The 20,387-nt window shown below is 38.4% G+C and overlaps 1 protein-coding gene across 6 annotated transcripts in view; it reads left to right on the top strand.

Annotated features, from left to right (window-relative positions):
• Positions 1 to 19,902, top strand: part of LPAR1 (lysophosphatidic acid receptor 1) — a 159,277-nt gene extending 139,375 nt beyond the window's left edge. For all 6 annotated transcript variants that reach the window (XM_057548950.1, XM_007178218.2, XM_057548951.1 and 3 more), the window contains exon 4: positions 14,832 to 19,902. In XM_057548950.1, the coding sequence (XP_057404933.1) occupies positions 14,832 to 15,133 (302 nt within the window). In that variant the 3' untranslated portion in view covers positions 15,134 to 19,902. The remainder of the gene's footprint in view (positions 1 to 14,831) is intronic.
• The last annotated feature ends 485 nt before the right edge of the window (positions 19,903 to 20,387 follow it).

Raw genomic sequence — 20,387 nt, 5'->3', positions numbered from 1 at the left:
CCTGTAAGTCCCCTTACACAGAAGGGACTTTGTAGTTGTGATGAAGTTAAGGACCTTGAGATGAGGAGATTATGCTGGATCGTAGGCTTGGGAGATGGAGGAAGGGTCCATGAGCCATGGAACACAGGTGGCCTCTGAAAGGTGGAAAAGTCAAGGAAATGGATTTCCCTAAAGCCTCCAGAAAGATGTCCAGCCCTGCCAACTCTTTGATTTTAGCCCATCTCAGACTTCTGACCTTTAGAACTATAAGATAATAAATTTGTTGTTTTGAGCTCCTAAGTTTGTGATAATTTGTTATGGAAGCAGTAGAAAACTAATGCAAATACTTAGGTTATATTTAAGGATGTTGCTGTTCACTTCATATGCTTTTCTATATAAAAGCATTACTCCACCACTGACTTTGCCCTCCCCCCTCCCCCCATTTGGCAATGTCTGGAGACATTGTTTATTTTCATAAGTAGGGTGGGTGTCATTGTCATCTAGTGGATAGAGGCCAGGGATGCTGCTAAACATTCTACAATGGAAAGACTGGCCCCGCAACAAGAAAGTATCATCCAGTCCAAAATGTCATTGGTGCCCAGGTTGAGAAATCCTAAACTAGGTTGATTTTCATAAGTATGCAGGAAGTTGAGGCCTACCACGCAGTTTGCTCTAAATTAACTGTGTAGTCTATCTAGACCTGCACTCTCCAACAAGATGGCTATTAGACATATGGCTATTTAAATTCATTAAAATTAAATAATTTTAAAATGAAGTTTCTCAGTCACACTTGTCATATTTTAAGTGCTCACTGGTCACGGTGCCTAGTGACTACCATATTGGATAACTGATATAGAACATTTCTATTATTGCAGAAGGTTCTGTTGGGTTGTACTGGTCTTTCAGACCCTTGCTACCTGGAGTGTTATGTACGGACAAGTAAAATCAGCATTACCTAGGAGCATGTCAGCAACGCAGACTCTCAGACCCCACCCCAGATCTATGAAATCAGAATCTGTATTTTAATAAGATCCCTAGATGATTCATGTTCACATTCAAGTTTGAAAAGTCTCAGTGACTTTCTCTTGCCTTGTTTCCTTTCTCCTTCCCTCTGGTGCTCCTTCTTCTGTCTCCCTTTTAGCTGCACAAAATGCCTTTCTTCTCAACTTTAGTCTCTAGGCTTTTCAAGCCAGAGCTATGTCTTATTTCATCCCCTCCCCCCTCCCCCAAAGACATTTAACACACTGTCTTGCACAACATAGTTGCTTGGTGTTATTGTTTCTGGACTGAATTGTATTGAAATAACTTCTGAGCAATCTTAGTATAGGTCCTTTTTCTTTTAACCAAAAGGATGGCTATTTTTATCTTTTACTTTATAATATGAGCATTTCCTAGAGTTTTGACTATAAAAAAAAAAACCTTTTCAAATATTGTGAATTAAAGGTTCATTGTGAATTAAAAGTTCCTAGTGATTCCACGATGTGAAGAAGAGAATGCGTCATAGTATGCTGTCTCTGGGTAACAAAATGTAGCAGCACTTTTTACTATTAATATTAATTACAAACATCTCCAGAATCATCATGTGTTCTATTGGAATAATTTGTATTGCATTAAAAAATAAATGCCTCATGTTTGAGTCATCTAGGAGGATTATCAGGTTTTTTTTTTTTTTGGTATCAATCGAAATCTGTTACTTTATGTGGTAGCTACCACTGCAAGGAATTAACTTGTTCTTTCTTTGCACCAATGCAATGAAAACATTCATCGGATGTTTTGGAGGTAAGGTGACGTAGACTCCATGAACGGCTTGATTTTATGAGTGTTGCAGCTTGTAGCATACATAAGACTTAACTCCTGTAGCAAAGGGACAAATTAAAAATTGTAGTTTAATTAGCCATAAACTATTCAGACTGTAAAGGATCTCTTTCATTTTGCAAATAAGTAAACTGAGACCCAGAGAAGTCAGTGTGGGGCAAAAAATGATCCCATTGCTTGTGTTTTGTGGAAAGGGCAACATGGGAGACCTTTCTTTTAGACCTCTTGTCTTCATCTCATAAATGCATGCAGTGAACCAGAAGATCCTCGCGTGCCCCTCGCAACTTTGAAAACATTTTTAATCCAGTTCTCCTTATTTTAAAAGTAATGTTCTTTTTATAGTTTCACACTGCCTCTCTGTAGACTATTTCTATCTGGGGTGGAAACCCTCACTGCAATACTAGTATTGAAGTTGGATTTAAATTCGTGTTTCTTTGTGCATATTAATCTGCATAAAAAAGTTTTAATTTCATACATAGGTGAATAAAAGTGACAAATTATGTAAATTCTCTGTAATAGTTCTGCAATTCCAAATTTACTAGACAAAGCCAAACAGACTTAAAATTCCTGAAAGCACAACTAGCACTGCAAAAAAATAATTTGGTCCAGAGATTTTGGTGTGGATTGCCTAGAACTGTAAGCAAAAAGTTGTTTTAGGACACTTTTTTTCCCCCTGAGGCTAGAGCATTGCCTTTCTTTGGACTCTGAGAGGGGCTGATGTCATAGAAATGATTAAGAACCACCAGTCTTTTCAACTCCTGAAATATATATATATACAATCTGAGGGCTGGTGAGAACATGACTTTTGCAAGGTTGCAAGTTTTATTAGTAGGATTTCTTGAAACCCCCATTTTTCTATTAAACGTTTTCTTCCTTCCTCTAAAATTTCTATGATTGTGAACTTTATGTAACTTATATGAAATAATCCCCAAATGATGAAAATTCGACAACAGTGCTGTAGAGATGACAGTCATTGACAGGAGTAGTGTGGGTATCTGCTTAGTTAAAAAAAAAACTTTAAAGAGCTCATTTTAGTCAATACCCAGTTCTTTTTCTTGCTGCTTATCCTGCCTTTCTCCCTATCTTTCTAGTTGTCTTTTTTCTTCTACTGTAGATCTTATGATCATCAAAGAAAGTATGATGAGAATACTCTCGTTTGGAGAACACAGGTGTCTATAACTTATGCAAGAGATAGCACTGATACAGAGGTTTCTCCCTATATGATCTGTGTGCAATTCTGATCTGTTGGAGCTTTGTGAATATGCTAAGGGGGTTGGAGGGTGGGAAGACAGGATGCAGGAAAAAATTTCTTCTGCCTGAATAAAAAGTTGCACATCCATATACAAGTTACTCACCCTCAGCCCCAACTTTTAAGCCATGCTTACATGTATTATTTATCTGATAAATGTTCATGTGTAGTACACTCTTCAGAAGTCTTTAATCAAGCAACCTCACTCGTATTATAATAATAATAGTTCCATCTTATTGGAACTTTCTAATCTTATTATACTATTCCATCTAATAAGATGGAATGGTACTATTTTTGCTGATCCTTTGCTTTGTTTTTCTTACCAATTTAGGTGTTGGGTTACTTTCCATGTTGTACCCTGGAGCACAATAGGGAATTTTTCAAAATCAAATATTTAAGTGCAAACTGCAGAATAAACTGTCAGTAGTCAGACTAAGCAACTACATTTCACACTTTGAGATGCCTTGTGTATGTTCCATAGGTGGGTTGCCCCTGATAAGTTCAACTGGGCATTATAAAAGATATCTTGTAGAAATGCATTTAAAAGGTGTCATTGCACTTTATAACTTTACATAGTTAAAATCAAAAGCTACAAAAGACTGGAAGAAATAAGAGGTGTCTGAAAAATAAAGGTTTATTAAAAGGAAACCATCAGTAGTAATTTTGAAAAATTAGAGCACTGAAAAGTATCAGCAGAGTTTAAAATCTTAAGAGGTAACAAGACTCTTTACAAATTAGACTTGAAGGTCTACATCGGCATCATAGCCCTGGGTGAAATCAGGAAAGTCCATTTCTCTCTCCAGCCTAAACTGGAAGCAGATATTTTATTGACAGCTTGGAGCAAAAAGTAGGCAGATGAATCGCCACAGCTTTATATCTTCCCTAACAGGATTTTTCTCTCTGTAAGCCTGAACTGATTAAGGTCTTTTATTAAGAAATGTATACGAAGTGGGTGGGTGAATGTAACGAGAAAAGCAAGAGATGTCTGGGGTGGTCCAAAGCGTCCCTTCCCTTTCCTTACAAAAGCAAACAAGCAACCCCTCTTGACTTCATTTGTTCTTAGGAAAATTTTTTGTTTTATCTGTTTTCTTTTCCCCTTTTGCCAAAACCAGAGTGTGATGGAATTCTCTCAGCCCTGGCCCTTTCCCAGCAGCCCAGCTGTTTCAGGAGGGTGGGGTCCAATCCTACTGAGGTGGCCGGAGAGCATCGAATGCTGACCACCCACCCTCAGTGCTTTCATGGCCTGATCCGTCCCCACCATCCCCTCCTCAGCCATAACCTGTGGGCAACAGAAATGTGAGGCCTGCGTCCCCTCCCTGAAGAAGTTCCTTCCCTGCCTTATCTGATTTCTTCGAACATCTCAGCTGAGTCAGGCCCTGTCGTTAAAAACAAGACAGCCTCACCCAGCTTCACAGGAGGAAGGAAGATCTGGCCTCCGCCTTGGGCCTTGACCGGGGCACTCAGTCCTGCCTCTCCTCATGGAGGGGCCCACACTGTCGCCTGGCCAGGCGGCAGCATCCGCCCCAGAGAAACTTGGGGCAAGCTGCCCAGAGACCCCCCACTGGCTGTGTCAGCTCTGACCAGGCTCAGAGTACAGCGTCTCCAGTCCTGTGTTCCCAGGCTCTCCGAAGCCAGAAGGATTTCATTGTTTCCAGAACTCGAGAGCAGCAGAACAGGCTAAGGTGGCCCATTACTCTTTAGAAATTGTTCCCCTCTGCCTGAAGCGTAGGAAAATCAAGGATCACTTAGACTCTGTATTAATTTGTCTCTTACCTCAAATCCTTTTTCGTATGAGGCAGGCTCTAAAAGTAAGAAATGAAAAGAAAATACTCCTTGTATTTCCAACTGAAAGAAGAAAGGGGATGACCTGGAATTGGAGAGCTCATCAAGAAATGCTGGTGGGGGCTTTCAGAAGGTTCTTGAACTGAAGGAAAGCAGGCTGATGGTCCCTTTGTGGCTGAAGTGGCGGTGTACCAGAGAACGCAGCCCCGCAGTTTGCTCTCTCTAGGTTGGGAGAACCAATAGCAGTTTGCCCCGGATATCCATATTTCTTCTAGATTTATTCCTTGAGTTTTCCCTGAAGGAGAACGAAAGGGGAAAAAATGGAGGGAGGCTACTAGGTGGCCTCACGCTTTATATTCTACCTGCAGGGTGTCTCATTCTGTCCTCGCAGCAGTGTTGCAAGTACATAGTATCCCCACTTGACAGATAAGGAAACTGAGGCTCAATGACATTGAATAACTTGTCCATTGTCACACATCTAGTAAGCGAAAGAAACAGTATGTGACCTCAGGCCTGTCTCTTTTCTCCTGTAAAATATGAATACTGACCCTTAAAATCCTCCAGTTGCGCAGCCTGGGAGGTTAAAAGAAATTTCATCTGCAAGGAGCCTCAATCCATCCTCCTCCTCACCAACTAGCTTCTTGAGTGCCTGTGGGAATAATGCCTGAATATTGTCGACTGTTTCCTTAATTATTAAAGAGAAACATGCTCTTTGTAAAAAACCCAAAATTACAGAAATATTTACATTAAAATTTAAAGTCCATACTGCCACACCTGCCTCCTTGTGGTAACTCCTGTCAACAATCTGGTGTGTATTCTTCTAGACTTTTTGTAATACATGTAAGGTGTATACGCATATCTATAGAGATTTTATAACAAATGGAATATCATAACCTTACAGGCTTCATACAATTTGTGTGTCTTCTGACGTGGGTCAGTACAGTAGAGCGGTGTCAGTCTGTTTGATGGCTGCTTACTACTCCACTTATATATCACATCAGCGAATGTTTAGATTTACAGTTTTCCCCCAGTACAAATATTGCTTCATCAAGCATTCTGTATTCATAACATATGCTGCTTCAAGTATTTCTGGATGTGATGCATTTCTACAGGTGGAATTGTTAAGATAGGACATTTTAAATTTAGACATTGCTAAACTGCCTCCAAAAAGATTGTCAGATCACTCTGCTGTCAACAGTATATGGGTGGGTCCATGGATTTACTACTCATTCCGTCATTAATAGGATTATAAATCTTCCCCAGTCTGTTAGCTTATCTTAAAAGATAAGAATATCATATTTAATGCAGATGAGCTTTAGTTCTGAAGCCAAAAGAACTTTCTAGCATTTCATTCCTGGATTGAAAGACTCAACCACCCAGCCATGGACACTGCTGGACAACCATGCCCCCGCCCCCTGCCCCCTCTCCCTGCCCACACACACAGCCTGAGCCACTAAGCTCCCTGCATGCTTCTGAGAGGGCCAGACAGATGCTTCCTACCAACGGATGGGAAAAACAAACTGAAAATGATTTGGTGATAATTCAATCTTTCTTATCTCAGTTTCTCTCTCTCTCCCCCCCTCCCCCTCTTTTTCCCCTCCCCCCTTTATTAAAGTATAATTGACATATAACAAGCTACATATATTTAAAGTATACAGTTTAGATATAATTGATCATAATCAATTTCTGGTATAGCAATCTAAAAATCTGTACGTATATGAACATATATGTGAGGGATGTGTGATGCACACACACATAGAGTATATACCTATTCTTAGCTTTCCCTTAACCAACTTGATTATTAACAAAAACTTCGTAAAACATAGTAATTCATACCCATAGCCACTTTTCTCTTATTCCTTTCACAGCAAAACTGCCTAAAAGCTTTGTCTGTACTTGGAGGGTCCAGTTTCTCTCCTGTTCACTCTTGAATCTACTACAGTGAGGCTTCCATTCTCAAGACCCACTGAACTGTCCTCAGTGACCTCCTTGTCGCTAAATCCTTCCTTTCAGTTGCTTACAGGTTTCCTCCCCTCCTCTCCCTCTTCCTAGCACTCAGTCTATCAGCGAATCATATCAGCTTTACCATCAACCTATGTCTGTGATCACCACCGTCTCACGTTCAGAACCACCCTTAGCTCTTGTCTGGATCACTGTGTGAGCCTCTAGCTGCCCTCCTCCTTCCTCACTTGCTCTCCCATAGTCTCCAAATACTGCCCTCCTCTAAAAGATATTTTACTGATTTATTTTGTTAGTAAAGGTCTTTCACACCTGTCCTAGAACCTAAGCTCCATGAGGGGAGATAGTTTTTTCTGTTTGGTTCACTGTGGCATCCTCAGTACCTAGAATAGTACCTGACATATAGTATACAGTCATATATTTAGATGAATTTTTAAAAAAGGGTTAGTCGACTATAGCCTAAGACCAAGTCATTCAGCTCTGACAGTTACCAAGAATCAATTGTTTTTGCTCCTAAAGTGCCAGGTTATTCTAACAATAATGTAACTAGGTAAATATCACATTATCTAATAAAAATGAGGGCAATGAGAAAATGTTTCTGGGAAAGCTAAGGGGAAGGCTTTGTTAATATTCAATGAAGGCAAGTTGCAAAAAGAAACTGCTTTAAATTTGCTGGGGAGAACAACTGTAAGTGTGGGGAAAACCATAAAAAATCAGCAAGGTTTTTGTACTCAAATTGCTTTGCAAGAATTTTAAGTTCTGACTCCACTTTGAAGAAGCCAATTTGGAGGGAGTTAGTATGTGATGCTTTATTGGTGTGGCTTTGCTTGGAAGGTGATGCAGAACTCCAGTTAACAGACCGATATTCAAATATAAAACCTTGGCTCGAGGTTGAACGATTGGCAAATGAATACAAATCGTTATTTTAAATTCAAATAAAATATTGAAGGTATCATTTTTATAATTTTGTGTTCTAAACATTTTTAAAATTGACTGTTAGCCTCAACTGAAGCTTATTATAGGGTATCTGTGTTTGCGTGTGCACACACTTTTTTTGTTTCTGTTGTTAAAGCATAATTGATACCATTTTATCTGTATGTTTTAACATCTTGTTCTTACTTAACAGTGTATCTTGGAGATCATTTGGTAAGGATAGAATTTCTTGAGAACTTTAGAAAGTTGAATAGAATCCCACTTTATGAATCAACTTAATTTATTTTACTTCTCTACTTGTGGTTGCCTAGATTATTTCCAATTTTTAAAAATAAACAATGCTGCAAAGAATTCCTGGCACATACGTAATTGTATTATGTGTAAATATATCTACAGGATAAATTCTGAGAAGTGATCTTGATGCAGTTTATTTTGATGGCTTTAGAACTGATTGTTTTTTGTTCAGGATTTATGTGTTAGAACTTGCTTTGTGATATTTTGTCTTAGTTTTGAGCAACCGATATTTTACTCTGAACGTGTAGTTAAACTGAAACTCATGTACAAAAATATGTTTATGATTTGAATTTGGAGCTCTTTAGCCTAAATACCCACTTCCCAATTGAATAATCATTTTTATCACTTAAAAAAACTTTTTAATACAAGTTTCTGATAACAAGAGATATCTTAGGCACACAGCTATCTCACTGTAGTAGGAGAGACTGTGCCTCCCTCCTACTCTGCCAAGAGTCTGTACTTCATAAGCATCAATTCAGAGCATTTAGCAACTGTAAGAGACATAGTCAGTCTCCAAATGCACTATCATATTTACAGTTTCTGCTCTTCTTCTTTCTGTGTCTTTCAGCCATTAAATATATATATATATATAGCCATTTATATATATATACACATAAACACACACATAATTTTTAAATAAACATTTTTAGGTTGCAAGAATACTTCTGAATTTGCTTTTGGATTAAATTTTAATTTTCCCCCTCATTTTGTTAGTAAAATAATGAATTATAAATTTCCATTATGTTTTTTTGTCCTCGAATTTTGTCTTCTGGGTAACACATATCTTGTCGATCCATGAACTACTACATCCAGTAGTTCATGAACTGCAAAGAATAAAATCCACAGGATTCTGTCATCAGCTATCTTCTGTGAGTATTTTCAGCCAGATTTCAGTAGTCGTTTAGACCTGTACTATTTTGGGAGAATCCTAATCCATAGCTGAAAAATTAAATATGTTGTAAAACCAATTACAAATTCCCTGTTTATGTTGAACTTTTTCTAAGGAAAGATTCTGGGCAGGGGGAGTTTCATTTATCCTTTAAGGGATAAGTATTATTCAAATCACTTCGGTAACAGCTAGACCACAGTCATGCAATAAGTTTAGTATCACTTTCTCAGTTAGACGGTGTTGAACTGATTTTCTGTGAGATTTAAGATTGATCATTTTTAAAATAAGGGAGGGAAATCTGTGTTTGAAAAATTTTGTAATCACTATGTTTAGGAGGCAAAACAGGTTTAATTGTTCTGAGAATGGTGAATTGTCTCCTATGTGAAGAATATGGAAGTGACATGATCCCTTTTTCGTTGGGTCTCGTGTGAAGGGAAATAAATCTCATGGTCTTTTTTTTTTTTCATTGTCTTTTTTAAGACACTAAGACGCAGTGACTGTTTTGAATGTGTGTGGGTATGTAACACACATACATATATGTTATATATATATTTATATAGTGTATGTATGTGTATATATGTATGTGTGCATATATATAAATTATATATATTTTTAAGTTTAAAATATATCTGTTATTTAAAAATGATGAGGACTTATAAGAAAAACCTTTGTTAGGCCTTTAGAGTAGCATTGTTTTTTAGATATTAGTGGGTAATAATGCTCTGGTGAGCCAGTCTTATTCTAGTTAGTTCACTCCAAGACAGAGCTGGGTGGAAATCCGAAAACATGTTTAAGGGGGCAGAGGAGAGGCGGGGACCCATCTTAACATGGTTTAACACGCATTGGTTTTGTAGGGAGGACTGAGATCCTCATTTGAGAAGCAAGAAGAGCGAGGCCAAGGAGAGGTTAACTCGGACACAACAGTGGTGTAGGATGGATTTACCTTGACTCGTTTTAGATCTGTGAGATGTCTGATTTTTTTGTAAAAACACAAATTTGCCAACCAGACTGGAAGTGCTTTCTGTTTTTTTCATCAAAAACCTTGGACTCCCTCCCTTGAGGTCTTCTCTGTCAGACATTTTTTTCTTTTTAACTTTGGTTCTTATGTTCCAAATATAAGCAAAGTTCAACTAGTTAGGAAAAAGTCCCTCTAGAAAAAAGCCTCTAATTGTGAGACCAGATGGTAAGCATTATTCAGCTGATGGGGGTGTGTAGATTTCAGGGAAGGTGTGGTAATCTGATCTTGCTCTGCAGCTGTGACCCCTTCTTCCAAAACAGCCTCCTTCCTCCCTGCTTTTTGCGTCCACATTCCAGCATCTCTCCTTCCATCTTCGTGGGCACCGGGGCCCTCACAGATTGATTTGACAGATGTAGAAGAAAGGACTGAAGCTCACTCGAGGAAGAGCGACTTCTGCTATTTATTCCAAACCGCAGATATATTTTGATTATTCTCCTCCCCATGTTACTTGCAATATTGGCAAATCATGCCAAATGTAACCACTCTTGTTCAGCCTACTGAGAAACAGTCTTAAAGGACTCAGATTGCCATGAGCCCATCAGGGTGTCTTTAAGGCCTCTCCATCTGAAGTCATGCAGGTACCTCAAGCTGAAGAGAAATAAAACCTAGGGCACCATCTGTGTTCTCCTCACCTACCCTCAGAAAACACCAACTGATACTTTCTCCTGTGTTTCTTCCTTCAGTGGAAGGTAGCACCATCCTTCTGTCACCCAAATGGAGAATCTAGGAATCATTCTAGACTCATATCTTTCTCATCCATTCCATGCAGTCCATCTTCTAAATACTTTTCCAATCCTTTCATACCTCTCTTCTCCCATTGCCACTGCTTCTGTTCAGGCTCTTCTTTCGCCTCTGGAATTTGGAAATATTTGATGGTTTTGCCTTTATTTTTATCCACTTCATTTTCTTCTTCCCTTCTCTTACAGTGTTGTATATTAAATGAGACTCTGGCCAATGAGGCCAATGAAATTAAAATCTCATGGGAGGAAGGATAGATGAAGATCATTATTTCTTATATGTTCTGCAGGCTATTGTAGTATGTGGCTGGGGTTGAGAATCAATGCTAGACTGGAAAAATTTCAAATATCTTTGCCAGGCTGTGTACAAGGTCTTCACGGTCTTGAACATCTTATCTTCTGCTACTTCTGCTTCTGACTTTACAATAATCAACCACAAACTACTTGTGCTTCCTCTTTCTTTCATGCTATTGCATACCATCCTTGGTTTTATGCTTTGATCTGTGGGGATTCGTCCATCAGAAATGTTCCGGAAATATACAAACTACCTAAAGGACTGTCCCTACTGAGTACCACATTATCTTATTCATCATCTTGGTAGGTACTGAGCTGACCCATGAGAAACTCCAAAGTGATTTGGGGCTTCCATGTTTCTCTGTGTTCCTCTCTTTTCCTTCTTGTTATTCTTGTCACATCCAACTGCAAGTCCTAGGAATCTCTTATAATTAGGATGGTGTCATCTCAGAACTTTTTGAAATGCCAGGTCTTCATGGTCCAAAACATGCTTCCACATTTTGCCCTGGAAGAAATCTGCCCTGGAACTGTGCTACACCAGCCTGCACACATTATGCCTCTCATGATGGCAATAGGTAGTGTAGTCAGGTAGATGTGCAGTGTGTAGAGGGCTTTTACGTGTCATATCTATCTCAATTTGATCCTCACCACACCCTATGGAGTAGGCAGAGAGCTATTATTTCTCCACTTTACAGATGTGGAGATGGAGGTTCTTTTCATTCTTATCAGCCTGCCTTATAGGTGTGCACTTGAGTCTCTACAGATTATGTGTTGGTAATGTGTCCACAGATTACGGATCAAGGGTCCCCAATGCACATCTCAAGTTCTATGACCCAACTGGATTATGGTTGGCTCCTTTTTACTAAAAGGGGCTTGGTTGTAGTTCTTGTTTATAGAAACTTGGTGGTAAATCCGTGATTTGAGCAAAGTTGATCTCATAATGTTCAATCACGATTGTTTAGAAGCCTAATCACCTTGGAATTTTCCAGGGCCCATTTTCCAGTGAGGTAGTCCACCTTCAGCTTTTGGTCAGTTTGATCCTCGGCACCTCTGTGAAAGAGAGGGGAAGGGAGAAGAAGGAAAAGCTCTGTATGATTGATTTTAGATGTTGATTTTTGAGGCCTGTACTGAGTCTCTTAAATTACTCAATCAGGTCTCGAAGATCCAAGCACAGAGTGTTGGGACCGTGTGGTTGGGCCTAATTGTAGTACTAAAAACAGTTCCTTTTAATGAAGAAGAAGGGAGAGGACTTGGAGTTCCTCAGTGAAGCACCCATGTGTATTAGCTCCTGGTCAGACTATGGTGTCCCCACTTCCTGTCTCTAATCTAGGCTCCTTGCAGGGTTGGTAAGGCCCATTGGGCTAGTTCCTGAGACCATCATGGCTTTTATTGCAAAGATCTTGCTCTTTTTGAATTTAAAAATTAGAAGAAGTTATAAACAACAAATGACTGTATTTGAATTCTGCCACTTTTGAAGAAAGACAGCTTGAGCAAATCCATGAGAATAAGGGTCTTCCCTTCTGCTGCCTGGAAGGAGAAAAAGATCGTGTTACTTAAAATAAATCTATTGAGATGCATGTTGCTGGTATCTAATCAGGCTCTGAATTTGAGCTCAACTAGAGCTTTGATAAAAGAAGGGGGAAAGGAGACTTGAAAGAATGCTCTCCCATTCATGAAGGGCCTGCATGTTTTTAGTTTCCAAGTAAATGGAATAATGGGACCATGTATTTTCCATCCAAGCATTTTCCATCCTGAGAATAATTCCCTTCCCGGCTTCTCAATGAATAATGCATTATTTCTGAAACTCAAGAGGCATTCCTTTGATTTTCCTTTATGTTTAGCTTTCTGAGTGATTTTCAAGCAAGGAAATTCAAGGACTTGGAATGAATGCTTTATTAACATTTTTACTTGAAGTTCAAATAGCTCCGTGGCTATTATCTCCTGATTTTTGAAATATTTTTTTTTCTCCCTAAGCAAAGTCTAAGGTATTGTATTTATTAGAAAATGAAGCACCTTGGCCAGTCTTCAAAGCGAACAGCAGTTTAAAACCAATACACATTTGTGTTTAGAACAAAGAGCTTTATGGGGATACTTTGCTCTGTGCTTTATTTTCATTTCCCTGCTGAAAAGTTTCAAAAAAAGAAAGCTCACATTCAAAACTGGGCTGTTTGGAGACTAAATCTCGTTTGTTTACATTTTGTGAAACTCATTCCTTGAGGCTAGTCCAATTCACGACCCCAATCCAAGCCTGCCTTCACCTAGGCCAGTGCCATTTAAATCAAAAGCTTCAAATGCACTTCTGGGATCGTCCCTACTCCCTGTCTGCTCATTGTGTAGCCTAATTACACGTAAGGGGCCCATCAAGTAAGATGTAATGGGACATGATGGTGCCCACCAGTTCACGTTCTCTTAGCCAAGGATCCCCAGCTCATTCCTGGGGTAATATGGTGGTAGATTTTAATGCTATTTCACAACCTCCATTTCCCCTGGGAGCCAAGTGAGTGGTTTCAGGAGCTAAATAAGTTGGAACTAAGAACATAATTTGTATTTCCATCCCTTTACAGTTATAGTAAAATATTCATGATTTAGAAGAGTTGGGGAAGCAAGAGAATTTAAATAGGAAACATCTAGAGCATAACATTTTGGTTTAAAAGATTTAATTTTATTAATTTAAGAAGTGGGGATATAACATAGTGTTTACTGGAGCATGGACTCTGGAGCCAGCCTTTAAGAGCAGAAACTCTGGGGTTTGCCTGGGGTCTGCCACTTTCCAGGACCGTGGCCTTGAGCAAGTTATTTTACTTTTCTGTTTCTCAGTTTCTTCCTCTGGGTGATGAGATAATAGTTTCTATCTCCTACAGCTGTGGTACAGATTAAGTGAGTTAATGTTTGTAAAGCATATAGAAAAGTACCATTTAAGTGATAGTTGACTTAAAATAAAAGTAAATGTGCATCTTACTGTTGGAAATTGCTATTTCCAAACAGGCCCGTGCTGCTGAGCAGATAATAACAATATTATTGCTACTGCTGTTTCTGGTAAGATTTACTGCGTGATTATTTTCTGGACACTCATTTACTCCTGCCACACCCCAAATGAGGCAAATGGAATCATTTCTATTTCTCAGCTGAGAAAACTGAGGTAAAAAACTAATTTGCCAACAACAAGGACCTACGGCTTAGCATAGGGTACTGTGTTCAGGATCTCGTAATAACCTATAATGGAAAAGGATCTGAAAAAGAGTACATATATATGTGTATCTACACACACACACACACACACACACATATATACACAAAACTGGATCACTGTGCTGTACACCTGAAACTAACACAATGTTGTAAATCAACTCTACGTCAATTAAAAAAGGAAAGTAATTTGCCTAAGTTCACCCAGTTTGTTAAATAACAGAGCAAGGATTTGAGCCCAGTCAAACCGAATCCGGAAACTGTGCCTCAACTAAACGTTAAAGGGTGTTTGTCACAGTGCTTTTGCCTGAAAACAGTCTTATACTGTTAAAAACTGTATTTTTATAAGCATCAAAGTGTGTATCCTGACTGCAGGATGTCTCGATTTCATACCGCAATTGCTTAGCAAACTCTATTTTGCTCAAAATAATCATCATCAATGTCTCAGAAATACTCAATTTTAGTAAGGTCTGAATTAATGAGATTTTATTCAATTGCTCATTTTATCGTCAAAACCTTTTCTGATTATTTCAGAAAATGAACATTTTATTGCAAATGATGATCCGGTGGCTTTGAAGCTCAGTATTTTTACCTTGAACTGAAATCGTTTCACCCCATGGTTGCTCGCCTCATCATTCTATTTTTCTGTTCTCTCTTTTTTTTCAACCTCCCCGATCCCGCTCCCCGTCCTCGCAGGTGCCTTTATCATCTGCTGGACTCCTGGATTGGTGTTGTTACTTCTTGACGTGTGCTGCCCACAGTGTGACGTTCTGGCCTATGAGAAGTTTTTCCTTCTGCTTGCCGAGTTCAACTCTGCCATGAACCCCATCATCTACTCCTACCGCGACAAGGAGATGAGCGCCACCTTCAGGCAGATCCTCTGCTGCCAGCGCAGTGAGAACACCAGCGGCCCCACGGAAGGCTCCGACCGCTCAGCGTCCTCCGTCAACCACACCATTCTGGCTGGAGTTCACAGCAATGACCACTCCGTGGTTTAGAAAGGAAACTAAGATGAGACGCGGCCATCATCTACTGAGGGATGATCATCCTCCCCCTTCCCAAAGGCACGGGCAGGGCGGGGTGTGAGAGAGAGGAAAAACACACTCGCGTACTTAAACACTAACCCATGGCAGTATTTGTTCCTAGACCCACCAAGACTTGATGTATATTGAAAAATTAGCTTATGGGACATCCCTCATCCTGCTCCCCGTTCCTTTTGAAAGTAGAAAGTGGAGACCTTGCAGTAGCATTCATAAACAGACTCTGGAGTGTCCATTTACACTACACTAACTAGTCTTCAAAAGATTTTGTGTGGTTTGGTGCAAGTCAGAATCAATTCTGACTAATTGAATCCACAACTTCATTTACATACAGGCTTCCCTTTTTTTCTTTTTAAAGGTTACATTTCATTTAATAAACATGTTTATGCCTATCAGCATGCTTGTGATGGATAAGACTATAGACTGTTTTTAAACGATCATAACTCCATTTTTTTCCTTATGTAGGAAAACTGTAAATTAGAATTACTTTTTTTAGAAAGCATGCATGTAATGTATGTATGCAGTATGCTGTACTTAAAAAGATAAAAGGGTATTAATTTTAAATCTTCTAGGAAATAGAAGAACCTAGATGTCAAAGCCAGTATTTGTTTAGGTTATGAAACAAACAATGATCTAATCACAATATTACCTTTTTTTATTAAAGTGTTGTAACATGTATAAAACAAACAGGGAATGTAAGTTTATTATCAGAAGAATGTGTACTCTATAAAAGTTATAGAGATGAGCACAGTGGTATTGTTCCCACATATTTATAGTACCCAAGTACATTCTAATTATTAGTTCATCAGAGGAATTTTTTAATGTGACCTGTGTTTTTCTGTATTATAATACATAGTCATTGTAGAAAACTTGAAAAATACAGAAATGTATAAAACAGAAAAAATACTGGTAATATCACAACTCAGAAGTAACCACCATTAACAGCTTTTCCCCTGTGTATGCCTATATGTATATTATATACCTTTTTATATAATTGGGATCATACTGTAAACAGTTTTATAACCAGTTTGTTTTTTCCACTGCATAATTGCCACATTTTCCTATGGCATTAAAAATTTTACAAAAACATAATTTTAATGGCTATATAATATTCCATTTAATGGATGCAACTCAGTTTATTTAACCATTCCTGTATTGTTGACTACTTAGGTTGTGTCTAATTTTCACTATTATAAATAATGTTGCAAAATTTTTATGTACATAAAACTTTGTCCATATAATTGATTATTTTCTTAGGACACATTCCCATGAAGGATTTTTTTTTTTTAATGTGAAATGTCTTTTTATGCTCTTACCTTTTATAAAAGGGGATTTCCTGCTTTTGCCCTATGTAGGTGGCAATTGTAAGGAAAGCCAGTTAAATTACCTTTTTACAAAGGAAATGCAGTGGTTACTTTAGTTAAGAGTGACTTTTTTTATATAACAAGATGGACTAGAAACAGTCAACTGCCACAAATAGCCAGGATACCCTACTTAATATGTCTAGCAATTCCAAATTTCATTTGAGCAATGGATGATCCAGCTCTCGGTAGCCACAACTCTAGTGTAGAATTGAAGACAGTGCAAAGAAATCAAACATGCCGAGTGAATAAAGGATCATCTTCATATTAAATAGCTTCTGTAGCAAATGGGTTGAGCGTGTTGGTATGTGACTGGATACTGTGTATTCTCTAAGGTCACCCCTACAGATGCCGCCATATTAGGTGATACCTGTTCAACTGTCCGGGTAAACTAATTATTGCACCAGTTCGTCGTAATAAGTAACCAGTAAAGTCACAGTCACGAAGCAGGTGTGGGAAAGTCAGGAGTATGTTTGAGAGAGAGATGTCCAGAAGAAGAATGGTTATTTAGGAAGGAGGAGGTCAGTGCATGGTCACCATTTGAACAGAGGGCAGACTCAACAAGTGCCCAAACTGGAAAGAATATGGGGAACTGCTTAGCAGAAAGGTGTTTGCACAGACTTGACACAAAATACAGAGCATTTTATAGTGGAAGGGAAACAAATGAACTTGGACTTTTACTCATGCGCATTTATTCTGAAGGAGATGTGGACTATTTGAAATTTAAAAACATACTAATTGGACTTTAATAAATTATTCTCAATCAGTGTTTGCTAATGTGTGGTTCTGGTCAGTGCTGTTTCTTTTGTTGAAGAGTCGTCCTTGCACTGCTTGGTGCCTGCCTTCTGTGACCTCTTTTCTGTTCCTGCCGCAAGGGCTTCTGAACTCACAGGTGAAGCCACCATAGGCTTCCCCAGCTCAGAAGTGCTTTTTTGTCAACCTGAGTCATAAGTCTTTCCAGTGTACAAGAGGTGGTGATTTATGTTGCATGAAAGGAGAGGTAACATCTTAGGACAATACTTCACTTGTCAGCAGTATAGCTGTTAGAGTGAGTTTCTTTTGGAAAAACTGATTTTATAAAACCTTTACAATGACTTTATGGAAAACTCTCACTAGGAGTTTATAAAGTTACAGTGGTCTTTATGTTTTTAGATTTAATGACTAACAGGATAAAAGTGGTAGGTATCTTCCAGTTATACGCTAATTATATTTTTGATATATTGCTAAGACGGGAAAAATAACAATGGTTATTCAAATGAATGTCTCAATGAGTATTTGGAATAGAATACTGAACCTTTAAATTTAGGTGGTTGTAAGATTGTTAGAAATCAAATGTCTCAGGAGTCTTCTTCACAAATTAACAATGCTTTTTTTTTTTTTTTTTTTTTAGTGAAACCGTAATTTCCTAGACTCAAAACCTCAGCTACCGTTATACAATTAGTGAGTCTTATCAGTTTTCCCATCCTCTTTTCCCAGTTAACTATTGCTTTAGGTTCCATTGTTCATCATCTTTCTCATTTATTCCAATAGTCTCTCAACTTCTGAAATGGAATTTTGATACTGTTTCCAGCCCTTCTTCTTAAACCCAGAGTGTGACTTGTGCTAGATAAAAACCGTAGAAATGCTTCTTGATCAGGTCCCTTCATTATCCAAGGTAAGCAGAACATTTTTACATTAAGACCTTTGGAAACAAATTGCTTATTTTTTAACACCGAGTTTACCTGGTCCCAAACCCTAGGAAGGCTTGGGGTCGGTTTGTGTGTTGGGATGGACTTGGATTCAGGCACCATCTGACAGAAGAAATGTGTGTGACGAGGAGCCAGAATGGGTCATCGGTCTTCCAAAGCAGGGACCATTCAGTCCGTAACATTCATGTGTACTTTGTATAGTCTGCATACAAAATTCTCTAATTCTTACATTGATAATGCTCATATTCACAGCTTACTTACTGCTCATCTGTTTAGTGATATGGCAGGTGAAGACCCATTTACAAATCTAAAGCAGAGGTTGGCAAACTAAGACCCACTGGCCAAATCTACCTGTTTTTATATGACCTATGAGCTAAGGATGGGTTTTACATTTTAGTGATTGGGGAAAAAAGAGTATTTTGTGAAACATGAAAATTATATGAAATTCAAATTTCAGTGTCCATAAATTAAAGTTTTATTGGAACACAGTCACACTCACTAGGGCTATGTGTTGTTTATGGCTGTTTTTGTACTGCAACGGCAGTATCGAATACTTGCAGCTGAGACTGTCACTCGAAGTCTAAAATATTTATTCTCTGACCCTTTACAGAAAAAGTGTGCCAGCCCCTGATGTAGAGAATTGCATTTTCAATCATTGCTATCCTCATTTAACTGTATGTTCATTGGAAGAGTTAGCAGAAATTGGGCACACCACGATCTCTTGAGCTCTAGACTGCGGAGAAAATTATCAATTGCATTCTTTATAATAAACAATTTTTATTTTGAAACAATCTCAAACTCACAGAAGAGTTTGCTGAATTTATGGAACATTTTCCCTGAGCCATTTGTAGGTTGCCAGCATGATGCCCCATCATCCTTGAATACTGTGTAATTCCTGCAGACAAGGACATTCTCTTTCATAACTTCAGTACAACCATCAAAATCAGGAAATTAACACTGAGACAAACTACCACTTAATTCACAGACTGCATTCAAGTTTAACTAGTTTTTCCAATAATGTTCCTTGTAGCAAAGGAATCCAATCGAGGGTCACTGATTGTGTTTAGTTGTCATACCTCTTGAATCATCTTCAATCTTGAACAGTCCCTCAGTCTTTTCTTGACCTACATGACCTTACCATTGAAGGATCACAGGCTATGCATTTTATAGAATGTCCCTCACTCTGGGTTCATCTGATATTTCTTCATAATTAGATTTGTATTATTTATCTTTGACAAAATAACATAGAAATGCTGCTGTGGTGCTTCTCACTGCATCCTGTCAAGGAGCACATGATGTTGATTTGTTCCATTACTGGTGATGTTAACTTTGATTACTTATGAAGTCTGCCAGATTTCTCCACTGTGAAAAAAACTATTTTTTCCCTTTTTGTAGGAAATATTCTGTTCCTCATCAGATTTTAACATCTAGTTTTAGCATCCATTGATATTTCTTGGATGAATGAATCATTACTCTGATGATTGCCAAATGATGAATTTCTAATTCGTTTCTCTTTAAAATTTATGTTAGCTGTCTACTGTGAAAAAAAGCTTTGTCCTCTCCTGTTTGTTTATTCATTTATTTATACAAGTATGGGCTCATGGATTCTGAGTTTATTCAATTGGTTATAATGTTGCTATTATTTTAAAATTAAACTTTTGAGATAATTTTAGATTCATATGCAGTTGTAAGAAATAATATGGCGAGATGCTTATACCCGTTAACCCAGTTTCCCCCAATGGTGATATCTTACAAAACCAGAGTATGACATCACAGTTGGGATATTGACATGGATACAGGCAAGGTACAGAATCGTTCCACCACCACCGGGATCCCTCCTGTTACACTTTCATAGCCACACTCATCTCCCTTACCCCCAACCTGACCCCTAGCAACCACTAATCTGTTCTCATTTTGTCAGTCACATTTTAACTATTTTTTTCATACTCCTAAAAACTTCTATACAACAACAGTTTCAGGGTGGGGGGCTGATACTTCCCAGAGTATTGAGGTGGTGGTGGTTGTGTGTGTCTGTGTATGCAATTTCCAGAGAGAGAGAGAGAGAGTTTTGTGATTATAAAAGCTACACAAACTTAATATTTCAAGGAATACAGAAATGAGTTAAGTAAAAAGTAAGACTCTCTTCTGTAGGATGGAAGCTAG

The sequence above is a fragment of the Balaenoptera acutorostrata genome, chromosome 6 (genome assembly GCF_949987535.1).
Source record: "Balaenoptera acutorostrata chromosome 6, mBalAcu1.1, whole genome shotgun sequence".
NCBI classification, from domain to species: Eukaryota; Metazoa; Chordata; class Mammalia; order Artiodactyla; family Balaenopteridae; genus Balaenoptera; species Balaenoptera acutorostrata.
This window is presented reverse-complemented; position numbering and strand designations above follow the sequence as displayed.